The sequence below is a fragment of the Chiloscyllium plagiosum genome, chromosome 48 (genome assembly GCF_004010195.1).
Source record: "Chiloscyllium plagiosum isolate BGI_BamShark_2017 chromosome 48, ASM401019v2, whole genome shotgun sequence".
Lineage (NCBI taxonomy): Eukaryota > Metazoa > Chordata > Chondrichthyes > Orectolobiformes > Hemiscylliidae > Chiloscyllium > Chiloscyllium plagiosum.
Window position 1 is genome coordinate 7,014,120 of NC_057757.1, and position 16,463 is coordinate 7,030,582.

At 46.4% G+C, this 16,463-nt stretch overlaps 1 protein-coding gene across 1 annotated transcript in view; it reads right to left on the reverse strand.

Annotated features, from left to right (window-relative positions):
- The window catches only part of LOC122544408 (cohesin subunit SA-2-like), a 51,947-nt gene that overhangs the window by 32,758 nt on the left and 2,726 nt on the right, over window positions 1-16,463 (reverse strand). Inside the window, exons 4-8 of the mRNA XM_043683656.1 lie at window positions 10,825-10,950; window positions 10,112-10,249; window positions 6,286-6,423; window positions 2,158-2,292; window positions 1,853-1,949 (exon numbers count right to left, since the gene is read on the reverse strand). Coding sequence (XP_043539591.1) covers window positions 1,853-1,949; window positions 2,158-2,292; window positions 6,286-6,423; window positions 10,112-10,249; window positions 10,825-10,950 — 634 coding nt within the window. The remainder of the gene's footprint in view (window positions 1-1,852; window positions 1,950-2,157; window positions 2,293-6,285; window positions 6,424-10,111; window positions 10,250-10,824; window positions 10,951-16,463) is intronic.

Here is a 16,463-nt window from a genome sequence, read left to right on the forward strand (position 1 = left end):
AATCCAGCAGGAACAGTAGAGTCATTCAGAACCAAAGATTATTACAGAGGAAGAGATCATTCAGTCCCTTCAGCTTGCTACACAGGAACAGGATGAGGCCATTCTGGCCCCTCTGAGAAACAGGAGGCAGCAATTCACACGTGTCACACCAGAAGAGGTGGCAGCTATTAATCCCTACAACCTGTTACATGGAACAAGCCTATGCAACCCTTCAAACTGCATCAAAATGTGTGGCGCTGGAAAAGCACAGGAGGTCAGGCACATCGGAGGAGGAGAATCGATGTTTTGATTAGCGCTGCTGCCTCACAACATCGGGGATCTGGGTTCAATTCCAGCCTTGGCTTACTGCCTATGTGGAGTTTGCACATTCTCCCCACATCTGCTTAGGTTTCCTCTGAGTGCTCCAATTTCCTCACTCAGTCCAAAGATGTGCAGTTATGGAATGGCCGTACTAAATTGTCCCATAGTGTCTAGGTATGTGCATGCTAGGTGGATTGGCCATGGTAAAATGTGGGGCTATGGGGATAAGGAGAGGACTGGATGGTTGCTCCTCAGAGAGTTGGTGCAGACCAGATGGGCCAAATAGAATCCCTACAGTGCAGGGAGAGGCTATCAATCATCCTTCTACAACTCTCCCTCCGGCTTTCAGCTGATGGATGTGACCCGCTCCTGAATTAGCTACTTGAGGATCCACGCTGCCAGGGTCAGAGGGAGGGGGTACCTCCCTGTGGTGGGGGGGGTTAGATTAGAGCTCAGCCAGCCAGGGGTGCGCACACTCGCCCTCGTCCATCAAACGAGAGCATAGCCTGGGGTCCTGGGCAAGGCGGGGACACAGTGGCACACTCAGCAGAGCCAGGTCACTCTGTTGGTGACAGCAAGAGGAGCCGGTGGTAGTGACTCATGCAGCAGCAGGACAACACCAGGAAGACGGCCCTCAGATTATCAAGGTTATCAAGCAACAGCCAATGGGACTGTGGCCTATGCGTATCCCAATCTCTCTCAGATCAGCAGTGGATTAAAGAAACATGGGCTGAGTAACAGTTGCCATGGGCCAGGCAAAGGGTGGAAAAAGGGCTGCCTCACAGCACCAGGGACCCGGGCTCGATTCCAGCCTCAGGGGACTGCCTGTGTGGAGTTTGCACATTCTCCCCATGTCTCCGTGAGTTTCCTCTGGGTGTTCTGGAGTCCTTCAGCATCTGCAGTCCTCACTTTCACTTCCTCCCATAGTGCAAAGATGTGCAAGTTAGATGAATTGGCCAAACTAAATTGCCCATAGTTTTCAGGGATGTGTAGGTTAGGAATACAGAGGGCCCTCGATTATCCGAATGTCGGATTATCCGGCAAGATCGCAAGGTCCCGATTCTTGGTTAAACTATGATATCCAGCATTCAATTAACCAAACAAAATACTCCCTGACCGAGTCCTTCGGATAATCAAGGTTCCTCTGTATACAGTAATAGGGTAGAGGAATGGGTCTGGGTGGGTTACTGTGCAGAGGGTCAGTATGGACTTGTTGGGCCGAATGGCCTGTTTCCACACTGTAGGGATTCTATGAAAAGGAAAGGAATCTAGTGAACCAAAAGATTTTTTAAAAGATGGTGATGAAGGACAGATTCTTCTCTCAGAGGGACACTAGTCCTGAGAAAGCTCTTCCCCAGCAAAGCAAGAGAGACTGCATCCGTGAATATATTCAAGCTGGACAGATTGTTGATCCACCAAGTGAGTAGAGGGTTATGAGGACCAGGCGAGAATATAGAGTTACGGCCAAAATCAGATCAGCCACGATCTTATCAAACAGCACTGAGCATCAGTCCTGCTTGCGGACGCAAAGCATGGCCTCAACACCTCTCACCTTTACACCCACAGCTGTGGATGAAGAAGTTCAGAAGTTCCAGCAGACCAGTCTCTCTGTCCAGCTTGTAAACCTCCAGCCATTCGTCAACCAGGGTCTGCAGGAGGAGCACACAGTCAATTACATTCAATAGTGGTGTCGCTCCACACAGTCAGTCACATCCACAGTAGTGCCAGTGCAGGTGGTACGCCCTCCCGGAGAGTGACGCATTATCAAATCTCACATGAACATTCCCAATATAACCAGAACCGAAACGCCAATGGGGTGCCCACCCCACCCACAACCGGGCGGCATCAAGTCTTGACCTGCATGGCACTTTTTGCAAGCTTCACCGCCTCGAACAGGTTGCTGGCTTCTTTCTGTTGTCCCGGAGCGGCTGCTTTCACACCCGACTTCTGTCCCGCTTTCGCGGCCGACACGTGTCCCACTTTCCTGGAGGACTAGAGAAACAGAGTTCAGACAGCCAACTATCAAACAGCTTCAGCACAGTGTCTCACGCACTGAGTGCATTTATTGCAGAGGGTGGTGGAGGGTTGCTTTTCAGACTGGAGGCCTGTGACCAGCAGTGTGCCACAAGGATCGGTGCTGGGCCCATGACTTTTCAACATTTTTAAAAATGATTTGGATATGGTTAGTAGGTTTGCAAGTGACGCCAAAATTGGAGGTGCGGTGGACAGAGAAGGAGGTCAGAGTCGAAAAGTGTGGCACTGGAAAAGCACAGTCAGTCAGGCAGCACCTGAGTGAAAGATTCGATATTTCGGCCATACATCCTTCATCAGGAATGTGGTGGGAGGGAAAGGGGGTTGAGAGCTGGGGCTAGCTAGGAAGGTGATAGGTGGGGGGTGATTGTGATAGATTTTTGGGGAAGGTGGGGGGGAGCGGAGATGTGGGAAGGAAAATGGACAGGTGGGTCACTTCAACTCTCCCTCCACCAAGGACATGCAGGTCCTGGGCCTCCTCTACCACCAATCCAAGTCACCCCAGATCTGGAGGAAGAACGCCTCCCCTTCTGCCTTCAGACCCTTCAACCACATGGCATCAACGTCAAATTCGCTAGTTTCCAAATCTCCTCTCCCCCACCTCATCCCAGATCCAACCGTCCAACCCAGCACTGCTCTCTTGACCTGTCAGCTCCCTTCCCCCACCCCCAATATTGCTGAAGGGCTTATGCCTGAAACGTCGACTCTTCTGTTCCTCGGAAGCTGCCTGACCTGCTGTGCTTTCCAGCACCAGACGTTTCGGCGCTAACTCTCCAGCATTTGTAGTCCTCACTTTCTCTCAGAGAAGGCTACCTCAGAGAACAACAGGATCTTGATCAGATGGACCAAAGGGCCGAGAAGTAGCAGACGGAGTTTAATTTGGATAGATGTGAGGTCTGTGTTTTGGAAAGGCAAATGAGGGGACGGCTTATACACTTAATGGTAAGGTCCTGAGGTGTGTTGCTGAACAAAGAGTCCTTGGAGTGCAGGTTCATAGCTCCTTGAAAGTGGAGTCGCAGGTAGATAAGATAGTGAAGGTGGCATTTGGTATGCACGCCTTTATTGGTCAGTGCATTGCGTACAGGAGTTGGGAGGTCATGTTGAGGCTGTACAGGATATTGATTAAGGCACTTTTGGGATACTGTGGTCAATTCTGGTTTCCTGTTATAGGAAGAATGTTGTGAAATTTGAAGAGGTGCAGAAAAGATTTACAAGGATGTTGCCAGGAGGATTTGAGCTGTAGGGAGAGGCTGAATAGGCTGGGACTATTTTCCCTGGAGTGGAGGCTGAGGGGTGACCTTATCGAGATTTATAAGGTCACGAGGGGCATGGACAGGATAAACAGACAAGGTATTTTCTCCGGGATGGAGTCAACCAAAATTAGAGGCCATAAGTTTAAGGGGAGGGAGGAAAGATATAAAAGGGATCTAAGGGGCAACTTTTTCACGCAGAGGGTGGTGCATGTTTGGAATGAGCTGCCAGAGGAAGTGGTGGAGACTCATACAATTACAACATTTAAAAGGCATCCGGATGGATATATGAATAGGAAGGGCTTAGAGGGATACTGGCGAAATGCTGGTAAATGGGACTAGATTAGGTTAGGATATCTGGTCAGCATGGACGAGTTGGACCGAAGGATCTGTTTCCGTGCTGTCCATCTCTATGAGTCTGTGTGTTCAGGAAGAATTTCTCATGCAGTATGTAGAATAGGCCTACTAGAAAAGGGGCAAAACATAATCTCTTCTTGGGAAACAATGCAGAGTTTGTGACGAATGTGTTAATAGAGGAGTACTCTGTGACCAGTGACCATAATTCAGCGTGATTAACAATAGCTATGGGAAAGGACGTGCCTGGTTCACAAGTTGAAGTTCTAAACTGGAGCAAGGCCAATTCTGATGATCTTAAAACAGAAACTTTCAAAGGTTGACGGGGGAGGCTGTTTGCAGGCAGAGGTACATCTGTCAAGTGGGAGGCTTTCAAAAGTGAGTTACTGAGGGTTCAGGGCCAGCAAGCTCCTGTTAGAGTGAAGGGCAAGGATAGCAAGAGTAGGGAACACTGGATGACTAGAGGCTCTGGTCTTGGAAAAAGGAGGCATATGATATGTATAGGCAACTGGAATCAAATTAGTGGGCGGCACGGTGGCACAGTGGTTAGCACTGCTGCCTCACAGCGCCAGAGACCCGGATTCAATTCCCGCCTCAGGCGACTGACTTGGTGGAGTTTGCACGTTCTCCCCGTGTCTGCGTGGGTTTCCTCCGGGTGCTCCGGTTTCCTCCCACAGTCACAAAGATGTGCAGGGTCAGGTGAATTGGCCATACTAAATTGCCCGTAGTGTTAGGTAAGGGGTAAATGTAGGGGTATGGGTGGGTTTCGCTTCGGCGGGTCAGTGTGGACTTGTTGGGCCGAAGGTCCTATTTCCACACTGTAATGTAATCTAATCTAATGTAATCTAATCTAATCAAATGAATTCCTTTTGGAGTACAGAGGCTGCTGGAGTACATTTAAGAGAGAAATCAGGAGGGCTAAAAGGGGACATGAGATGGCTTTGGCAGATAAGATGAAGGAGAATCCAAAGAGATTCCAGAAGCACATGAAGGGCAAAAGAGTAACACGGGAGAGAATAGAGCCTCTTAAAGATCAACAAGGTCACCTGTGTGCAGAGCCACAAGGGCAGGATGAAATCCTAAATGAATATCTGTCAGTATTTACCATTGAGAAAGGTATGGATGTTAGGGAACAAATAGCGATACCTTAAAGAGTGTGTTGGTGATAGCCAAAGATGAAGTGCCTGAAGACTAGAGGGTGGCTAATGTCATTCCATTATTTAAGAAAGACTGCACAGAAATGCCTGCGAACTACAGACTGGTGAGCTTAACACCCACGGTCGGTAAGTTGTCAGAGGGGATTCTGAGAGACAGGATCTACAGGCATTTAGAGAAGCAAGGACTCATTTGGGATAGTCAGCATGGCTTTGAGCATGGGAAATCGTGTCTCATGAATTTGATTCAAGTTTTCTTAAGAGGTGACCAAGAAACTAGATGACATTGTCAACATGGACTTTAGTAAGACCTTTGACAAGGTACCACATGGTAAGTTGTTAAGGTTAAATCGCAGGGAAAGCGAGCCAATTGGATACAAAATTGGCTTGATGGTCAAAGACAGTGTGGTAAAGGGTTGATTTTTTTCAGACTGGAGGCTTTCGACCAGCAGTGTGCCATAGGAATCGGTGCTGGGTCCACTGTTATTCATCATTTATATAAAAGATTTAGAATTTAGGGAGTGAGTTTGCCAAGATCGCTGAGGTAGTGGACAGTGAAGGTTATCTGGAAATGTAGAGAGATATTGATTAACTGGGCTAATGGGCTGAGCAATGACAGACGGAGGTATTTAGATAAGAACAGCACTTACAGTTAATGGTAGGGTCCTGGGGAGTGTTACAGAACAAAGAGATCTCGGGATACAGGCTCATAGCTCCCTGAAAGTGGAGTCACAAGTGGACAGGGCAGTGAAAGCAGCTTTTGGAATGCTAGTTTTCATCAGTCAGAGTGTAGGATTGGGACGTTTTATTACAGCTGAACATCAACTTGGTGAGGCCACATTTGGAGTTCTGCATGTAGTTCTGGTTGCCCTACTATAGAAAGGATATTATTAAACCAGAAAGAGTGCAGAAAAGATTTACTAGGACGCTGCCTGGACTGGAAGGTACGACTCTATGAGAAGGATTGCGAACAAGATGGGGTGTGTTTGTGGCTGAACTACAAAGTTGAGAAAAGGAAGGCAGATGGGAAAGGGTTGCATGTGATGCCATTAACAGCTTTACATTGTGAGGTAGGAACAGTTAGCATTCTCTGAGTTGTCACTGACAAAACTCCCACTAATTCATCTCTAAACATGGAATGCCCAATATTTACTGAAGCAATGAAAACATCAGCCTTCTCCATCTCAGATACTCACCTGAGCCATACTTTTCAGCTGCCTGACGCTCACCGATAGATTACTCGTTTCCTGATCACTGCTCGGGTGCATCGAGACATTTTCTTTCCCCGCTGTCTGGGGGTTACTCTTTGCTGGCACCCGCCTTGATCTCGAGAGCTGGAGAACACACCGGAATGAATGTGAGTATACATGGCAGACTGAAACACGTGCAAAAGAATTACATTCTTCCTGCAGCTTGTAAACAAAGAGGCCTTTTGACCCAACTCATCCGTTCTGATTTTTAAACAATTATTTCATGGGTTACGGACGTCACTGGGTCTGGTGGCCGACCCTAGTTGGCTCTGGAGAAAACAGTGGTGAGCTGCCTTCTTGAACCAAAGCAGTCCATTTGACGTAGGACCCCACAATGCTGCTCAGGATGAAGACTTCACACCTATTCAACATATTGATTCACAGAATGAGAGTGTCACTGGCTCAATTAGCATTTACTACCCAGCCCTAATTGCCAGGAGGGCAGTTAAGAGTCAACCACATTGCTGTGGATGTGAAGGCCAGACCAGGTAAGGATGACATTTTCCTTCCCTAAAGGACATTAGTGACTGGATGTGTTTTTTCCAACCACTGACAATAGATTCATAGCCATCATTTACTATACAAAACGCTGGTGCGGCCACACTTGGAATATTGTGTACAGTTCTGATCCCCATATTTCGGGAAGGATGTGGAAGCAATGGAAAAGGTGCAGAGGAGATTTACCAGGATGTTGCCTGGTCTGGAGGGAGGGTCTTATGAGGAAAGGCTGAGAGACTTGGGTCTGTTCTCATTGGAAACAAGAAGGCAAAGAGGGGATTTGGTAGAGACATACAAGATGACCAGAGGATTAGATAGGGTAGACAGTGAAAGTAGTTTTCCTAGGATGATGACGTCAGCGTGTACGAGGGGGCATAACTACAAATTTAGGGGTGATAGATTTAAGATAGATGTCAGAGGGAGGTACTTTACGCAGAGACTGGTAAGGGCGTGGAATGCCCTACCTGCTAATGTAGTCAACTCTGCCACATTAGAGAGATTTAAACAATCCTTATATACGCACATGGATGATTTTGGGATAGTGTAGGGGGATGAGCTGAGAATATTTCACAGGTCGGCGCAACATCGAGGGTCGAAGGACCTGTTCTGCACTGTATTGTTCTATGTTCTATTAGACTCTTAATTCCAAATTTTTAAAACTCAGATGTTTACAGTACAGAAGTCAGTCATTTGGTCCATCACATCAATTCCATGCTTTCTTTAACTACCTACCTAACCTACCTACCTACCTAACCTACCTACCTACCTACCTAACCTACCTAACCTAACTACCTTGCCACCTTCACAGATTTGCAGAAATGCAAACCCAGGATTGCTCTGATCTTCAGTACTTTCCAGAGTCCTACATTTCATTTGTAATCGTTGGCCTTGTTAGCCCTTCCCAAGTGCATTATGTCACTCTTCCGGGCTGTGCCATTGGTCTGCCCAGTCTGATTATATCCTCCTGCAGCTTTCAGCTATCCTCCTCACTACTTGCCACCCTGCCAATTCTCATGTCATCCATGATCTTCTTGATCACAGTCCTTACAGTTATACCCAAATCATCACGTACACCACAAACAACAAATTCCCCAGCACCGAGCCCTGCAGGACTCCAATGAAAACAGACTTCCAGTCTCTGAAACATTCCCCCTACCATCACTCTACTTCCCACCTCTCAGCCAATTTGGATCCAACATGCCGTCTCGCCTTGGATCCCACTGGCTGTGTCAAAAGCTTTGCTGAAGTCCGCTGGACTACGTCAAATGCATCACCCGCAGCAACTCTCCTGGTTACCTCCACAAAATAATGACCGAATTTGTCAAACATGACTGTCCTTTAACAAATTCACGCTGACAATCACTGATTGAAGTGTCTCTCCAAGTAATGATATTTTATGCCCCTCAGAACTCTTAACAACTTCCCACCAGAAGTTAGACTGATTGGGCTGTAACTCCTGATCTATCAATTCCTCTCACTTTTAACAATTGGATATTAGCAGTCTTCTGGTAGCTCATCTGTGGCCAGAGAGGATTCAAAAATTACTGTCAGGACCAATGATACCTCCTCCCTTGCTTCTCTTAACAGCCTAGGATACATCTCATTCAGGCCTGCAGATGTATCACCTTTTAAAGCTGCTACACCACGAGTAACACAAACTGAAGTTGCTGGAAAATCTCAGCAGGTCTGGCAGCATCTGTGAAGAGAAATCAGAAGGGTCTGAGCAAGGATCACCAGATCTGAAACATTAACTTTGATTTCCCTTCTCAGCCACTCACTATCCTGATTTGGAAATATATCGCCGTTCCTTCAGCATCACTGGGTCAGAATCTTGGAATTCCCTCCCAAGGGCATTGTGGGTCAACCTGTAGCACATGGACTGCAGCTGTTCAAGAAGGCAGCTCACCACCACCTTCTCGAGGGCAACTAGGGACAGTCAATAAATGCTGGCCAGTCAGCAAAGCCCACTTTCCATGAATTAATATACAAAATAAAACTTGTTTTATTGATAAAGCAAAACCTCCAGAATTTTGTGTTTCTGTTTCAGCAAGACCACTTTGTTAAAACTGCAACACGACAAAGTGGGATCTATCAAGACAGGTTCCCAACTGGGATTTCACTTGTCCAGTGATAACATCAACTGGGATCATAGTACTTCTAGGTCCTTGAACGCAAGACACATCTCACTACCAATAAAAAAATCTCCTCCATGTCCATCCTACCAAATATTTTTGACAGGTCATCCGGTATAGGAAACCTGACCCAGTCTGTTCAATCTTCCTAATAGGAAGAAGCTTTCATTTGAGTAAAATGTTTTTTTAAACAGTCCAGTGTTCCCACTGTATTAGACAGCCTCACAAAAACATGATAAAAATTGACAAAAGACCATAAGACATAGGAGTGGAAGTAAGACCATTCAGCCCATCGAGTCCACTCTGCCATTCAATCATGGCTGATTGGCATTTCAATGCCACTTACCTGCTCTCTCGCAGCATCCCTGAATTCCTTGCAAGATTAAGAATTTATCAATCTCTGCCTTGAAGACATTTAACGTCCCGGCCTCCACTGCACTCCATGGCAATGAATTCCACATAACCACTCCACTTTTTAATTCTATCCCTCTAGAAATGAATCCCACTGTTTTCTCAGAAATGTAGAATGGTTGCAAGCCCAGGAGAAGGAGGCCATTCATCCTCAGATAGCTCTAAGATTCCTTAAGACAACTGACCACCCTTAGTGCCCTTCAGAAGGTGGCAGTCAGCTACCTTTTTCAACTGCTGCAGTCCGTTTGGTCTAGATATACCTAATGCTGCTGCGAGAGAGATTGACCCTGAGATGGAGTGGTGGTAATGTTCCCAAATCAGGATAGTGAGTGGCTTGGAGGAGAAATTGCAGATGGTGATCCACGGATTTGCTGCCCTCACCCTTCTTGATGGCAGTGCCATGGGTTTTGGAGGTTGCTGCCTAAGGAGACGATGCACTTCTGCAGAGCATCTTGTAGCTACTACACTGTTGCTAAGTGTTGGTGTTGGAAGAGTGAATGTTTGTGCACATGTATCAATCAAGTCGGCTGCTTTGTCCTCGATAATTTCGAGTTTCAGGGCAGGCCTTGAGGGCAATAGACATGCAGGTATAGAAGAGGGAAATGGAACCAGTTGGACTGCGGTAGAGAGCTGGCACGTATACGACAGGCTGAACTGCCTCCCTCAGTGCTAACATGAATCTGTCGAAGGGGATCAAACTCTTATACCCACCTCCTGTCCCTGACACTCACCTGCCGTGCACTTTGAGACCGGGTGGTGCTGACAGACAGGTTACTGGTCTCCTGATCGCTGTCCAACCATGCTGTACCAGCGTCTTTAACCACTTTCTGGTTGCTGTCTGCCAACACTTGTCTTGATCTCCTGGAGGACTGTCAACAGATTAAAAAGATGTGAATAAAGCACTGAATGCTGAAAGCACGCCCATAAAAAAGGATGCGATATATGTGCAGAATTAGATTTGGCTCAGACACCCTTTAACTTGCCCATCATGAACTAGAATCACTATTACAGACCAAACAATCGACGGAAGGAATGGGACAGAAAAAACGAGGAATTAAACACTAAGGGTCCAGGATTATTGGCAACTGCTGAGAGATAGAGAATACAGAAATCGGGTTAGAAAGCAGCATCTGTAATAGAGATGAGCAAGATGCACCGTGGCAAGGAGAGGAGGAATGTCATCTCTGACACACATTCCTGCCAACACACACGTTCCAGCCAATAATCCAGGTTGGAACAATCAGTACGGTATGCAGGGCAGAGTGAACTAATGGAGGGTCATGCCAAGGGAGCATGGTCCCACCAGAGGGTTAGTGCTAGAAGGTACCATCTTGTAAAAAGGTTGGTGCTGATGGAGCACCCTCCCATCAGAGGGTCAGCGCCAAGGGAGCATTGGTCTCCTGTCAAAGGGTGAGTGCTGAGGCCTGCTATCACTAACACCCACCTGTGGGGCATCCTTTGCCAGGCTGATTGACTGCTGTACAAGGCTAGGCTTTTGCTGTTTGCCAGGGTTCCTCTTCTGCGGAGCCACTTTCTTCTCCACTGGTGTATGCTTTGGCCTCTTGGCGGGCTGTGAGTACATCAGGACATAAAGTAGAATGTTAACACCCGAATGCCTCAACTGCAGTGCCAGACACAGCTCATTGACAAGCAAGGGTCCCATCTGTGTTTCAGTTAATTCCATACCTACCCCAACGCCCTCCTGACTGGCATCTCAGCTGCCACCTCAAAAGTTCAGCTCATCAAAAGTCCTGCTGTCTGCATCCAAACTTGCACTACATCCCACTCATCTAGCAGCCCTGCACATGCTGACCAAAGGTCATAGCAGGTATCGGCAGAACAAGGACAGCATCTATCCAGGATTTTAAAGAAAACTTTACTCAGTACCTCACCCCATGTCATATCTGCCCTGGAAGTGTTTGATGTGGACAGTGTAGAGGCAGCTTTACCCTCAGCTTTAAATAATAGTGAGGGCATTACTTTGATTGAAGAGATGTCAGTTCTGGGAGTATTTGACAGGGACAGTGTGGCAGTATCATTACTTTCAGTTGTAAAAGTAAGGGGAGCTTTGCGTCTATCCCCATGATGTACCTGCCCTGGGAGTGTTTGATAGCGACAGTATGGAGGAGGCATTACTTTCAGTTTAAAAAGTTACAGGTAGCTTCACTCTGTATCTCACCTCTTAAATAAGGAGATCAAAACCACACACAACATTTGAGACATGTTCTCTCCAATGTCCTACAAAACCTAAGCACAACAATATACTCATATGTTGAATTCATCTGGGACTAAAGGATTGTGTGCAATTCTGGTCTCCCTCCTATTTAAAGAATGTTGTGAACTTTGAAAGGGTTCAGAAAAGATCTACAAAGATGTTGGCAGGGTTGGAGGGTTGAGCTACAGGGAGACGGTGAATAGGCTGGGGCTATTTTCCCTGGAGCCAGAGAAACTGAGGGATGAATTTGTACGGGTTTATAAAATTATGAGAGGCACAGATAGAGTCTTTTCCCTAGATTGGGGGACGTCCAGAACTAGACAGCATAGGTTTAGAGTGAGAGGGTAAAGATTTAAAAGAGACCTGAGGGGCAACTTTTTCACGCAGAGGGTGGTGCGTGTATGGAATGAGCTGCCAGAGGAAGTGGTGGAGGCTAGTACAATTGCAACATTTAAAAGGCATCTGGGTGGGTATATGAATAGGAAGGGTTTAAGAGGGATACGGGCTAAGTGTTGGCAAATAGGACTTGATTAATTTAGGATATCTGGCCAGCATGGACGAGTTGTACCAAAGAGTCTGTTTCCGTGATGTACATTTCTATGACTCTATGGTTGCATTCCATTATCGTTCTGAGTTACTTGCTGTACCTACATTCTAATTTTTATGCCTCATGCACCAGAACTCCTAGATTCCTTTGCACCTCCAAAATTCTGCAAGAGCGTGTGAGCGAGAGAGAAAGAAAAAAAAGTTAAAGAGGAAGAGATAGAACGAGAGAGTCAAAGATGTAAGGATAACATTTTTTTTTAAAAGAGAAGTTTATTTTCTTTGTTTTCTGTACCAAAATAGATAAAAGAACGTTTTAAACCAAAGATTGTGTCGAGTGTTACCGTATTTTTAAAAATAAGTTACTGAAGAGAAACCTCTAACGAAGAATCACCACACTAAATGTTAACACTGCCTTCTCCCCGTAGATGCAGTCAGAACTGCTGGGTTTCTCCGCAGTTTCTGTACTTTTGTCACTGGAACTCATCGTGAGTTGTATTTAAACTGTTGCTTTGCTCACGCAGTCGGGGGAGGGGTCAAAGATGGCACTAGAGTACAAGTGTGCATGTGCAGAGGAAGCTTCACCCAGAGCCGGACTGCTGATCAGTTTGTGAAATCAGAAGCAACTGTGGAGGCCAACAGTCATAGCATGATACCAACTCTCACTGGCTGCTGGGCAAGTGAATAGAGTGAGTGGACATAGAAAGACAAGGTCTGTCTCTGTAATGAAGTAAGCAAAGCCTGTCTAGCTAGAACCTGTCACTTCTAACCAGTGACTGAAATACTGTACAATTAATGTGTGCCAACCATCCTGTACCTGCAAATAACCAAAAGAACCTTAAAGCAGCAAAAGGGATACTTCTTCAAACTATTAAATTGTGTTTCCCCAGCACTCCAGCTTGTCTGAATCTGTCTGCTTGTACATGTCAGGGTTTAAGGGGATTAGTTTCAAAAAGTTGTTTATGTTGATATTTCCTATTTTTGTTTGCCTGTGGCCAGACTTACTTTCTTTGCCATAAATAGTATCTTCTTGTTCTGTCCAGATGGGGACAAGCTCTGTGCAACTCCATATATTTCTCTCTGTGTCATTGCCTGACTGTGTGGGCTGAATGTACTTTCATTTTCTACAAACCCACTGGCCTGACATTTTCTACAAACCCACCGACTCCCCACAGCTACCTGGATTACACCTTCTCCTACCCTGCCTCCTGCAAAAATGCTATCCCCATTCCCAATTCCTCCGCCGCATCTGCTCCCAAGAGGACCAGTTCCACCAGTGAACACATCAGATGGTCTCCTTCTTTAAAGACTGCAAATTCCTCTCCCATGTCGTTGAAAATACCCTCCAACGCATCTCATCCACGCCCTGTACCTTCACCCTCGAACCCCACCCCTCCAACCGCAACAAGAACAGAACTTCCCTGGTCCTCCTCTTCTACCCCATCAACCTCCGTATACATCGCATCCTCCGCCAACATTTCCGCCACCTACAACCAGACCCCACTACCAGAGATATATTTCCCTCCCCATCCCTATCCGCTTTCCGTAAAGACTGTTCCCACCGCGACTACCTGGTCAGGTCCACATCCCCTAACAGCCCACCCTCCCCTCCCGGCAACGTCCCCTACCACCGCAGAAATTACAAAACCTGCGCCCATACCTCCCCCCTCACCTCTGTCCAAGGCCCCAAAGAAGCCTTCCACATCAATCAAAGCTTCACCTGCACTTCCACACGTCATTTACTGTATCCATTGCTTCCAAAGCGGTCTCCTCTACATTGGGGAGACTGGACGCCTACTCACAGAGCGCTTCAGAGGACATCTCCGGGACACCCGCACCAATCAACCCCACCGCCCCGAACATATCGACTCCCCCTTCCACTCTGCCGAGGTCATGCAGGTCCTGGGCCTGCTCCATTGCCACTCCTTTACCATCCGACGCCTGGAGGAAGAACCCTTCTGCCTCGGAACCCTTCAATCCCATGGCATCAATGTGGACTTCACCAGTTTCCTCATTTCCCCTCCTCCCAACTTACCCCAGTTCTAAACTTCCAGCTCAGCACCATTCTCACTATCTGTCCCACCTGTCAATCTTCCTTCCCACCTATCCGCTCCATCCTCCCCTCTGACTTATCACCTTTACCCCCACCTCCATCCACCTATTGCACTCTCAACTACCTTCTCCCCAGCCCCACCCCCCTCCCATTTATCTCTCCACCCCCGAGGCTCGCAACCTCATTCCTGATGAAGGGCTTTTGCTCGAAATGTTGGTGTTCCTGCTGCTCGGATGCTGCCTGACTTGCTGTGCCTTTTCCAACACGACTCTAATCTCCAGCATCTGCAGTCCCCACTTTTGCCCAAATGTACTGTATCGTCAAATTGCTTTTGGTGCTTGTCTCAAGCTTTCAAATCTGATTCCATTTATTTCTGTCATTCTCAAGTCAGAACTTGATTCAGTCTTTTGAAGTAACAATGAGGTTTGATGAGGACAGAGCAGTGGACATGATCCATATGGACTTCAGTAAGGCATTCAACAAGGTTTCCCCATGGGAGACTGGTCAGCAAGGTTAGATCTCACGGAATAAAGGGAGAAGTAGCCATTTGGATACAAAACTGGCTCGAAGGAAGAAGACAGAGGATGGTGGTAGAGGGTTGCTTCTCAGACTGGATGCCTGTGACCAGTGGTGTGCCACAAGGATCGGTGCTGGGTCCACTACTTTTCATCATTTACATAAATGATTTGGATGTGAACGTAGGAGGTATAGTTAGGAAGTTTGCAGATGACAACAAAATTGGAGGTGTAGTGGACAGCGAAGAAGTGGACATCAGACTTTGATCAAATGAGTCAGTGGGCTGAGGAGTGGCAGATGGAGTTTAATTTAGATAAATGTGAGGTGCTGCATTTTGCAAAAGCAAACCTTAACAGGACTTATACACTTAATGGTAAGGTCCTAGGGAGTGTTGCTGCATCAAGAGACCTTGGAGTGCAGGTTCATAGCTCCTTGAAAGTAAAGTCATAGGTAGACCTGATATTGAAGAAAGTATCTGACATGCTTTCCTTTATTGGTCAGAAAATAGTGTATTGGAGTTGGGAGGTCATATTGCAGCTGCACAGGATGTTGGTTAGGCCACTTTTGGAATATTGCATGCAATTCTGGTCTCCTTCCTTTCAGAACAATGTTGTGAAACTTAAAAATCACAACACCAAGCTATAGTCCAACAGGTTTAATTGGAAGCACACTAGCTTTCGGAGTGTCCCTCCTTCATCAGGTGATAGTGGAGGGCTCAATCCTAACACACAGAATTTATAGCAAAAATTTACAGTGTGATGTAACTGAAATTATACATTGAAAAATTGATTGTCTGTTGAGTCTTTCATCTGTTTGAATACCATGAGAGTTTCACTTCTTTCATGTGTAAATCACAACTTTTTTTTAAAAAGTTGCATTCTCAGGTTAGTTGTTAACAATGAGTGATAGCTAGACAATATGTTGGAGGTGTTAGCTCCCTGTGTTCTCTGTTCATGCCATGATGTTTAGATTGATTCTAATCTTAAAAGTGAGATAACGGAGTTTTACATGAATTCATGAAGTTTTTGAGCTCAGAGTTTTACATGAATTCACTATCCACTATCGCCTGATGAAAGAACGACGCTCTGAAAGCTAATGTGCTTCCAATTAAACCTGTTGGACTATAACCTGGTGTTGAGTGATTTTTAACTTTGTACACTCCAGTCCAACACCGGCATCTCTAAGTTGTGAGACTTGAAAGGGTTCAGAAAAGATTTACAAGAATGTTGCCAGGGTTGGAAGGTTTGAGCTAAAGAGAGAGGCTAAATAGGCTGGAGCTGTTTACCTTGGCGTGTCAGAGGCTGAGGGGTGACCTTCTAGAGGTTTATAAAATCATGAGGGGCATGGATAAGGTAAACAGACAAAGTCTTTTCCCTGAGGGTGGGTGAGTCTAGAACTAGAGGACATAGGTTTAGGGTGAGAGGGGAAAGATTTAAAAGGGACCTAAGGGAAAACTTTTTCACACAGAGGGTGGTGCGTGTAAGGAATGAGTTGCCAGAAGAAGTGGTGGAGGCTGGCACAATTCCAACATTTAAAAGGCATCTGGATGGGTATATGAATAGGAAGGGTTTGGAGGGATATGGGCCAAGTGCTGGTAAATGGGACTAGATTAGGTTAGGCTATCTGGTCGGCATGGACAAGTTGGATCTAAGGGTCTGTTTCCATGCTGTACAGCTCTACGACTCTACAACTCTTAAGCCTGTAGGGTCAGAGAAATTTATTACCAAACGATACCAACACAGAGCTGAAAGGTCAC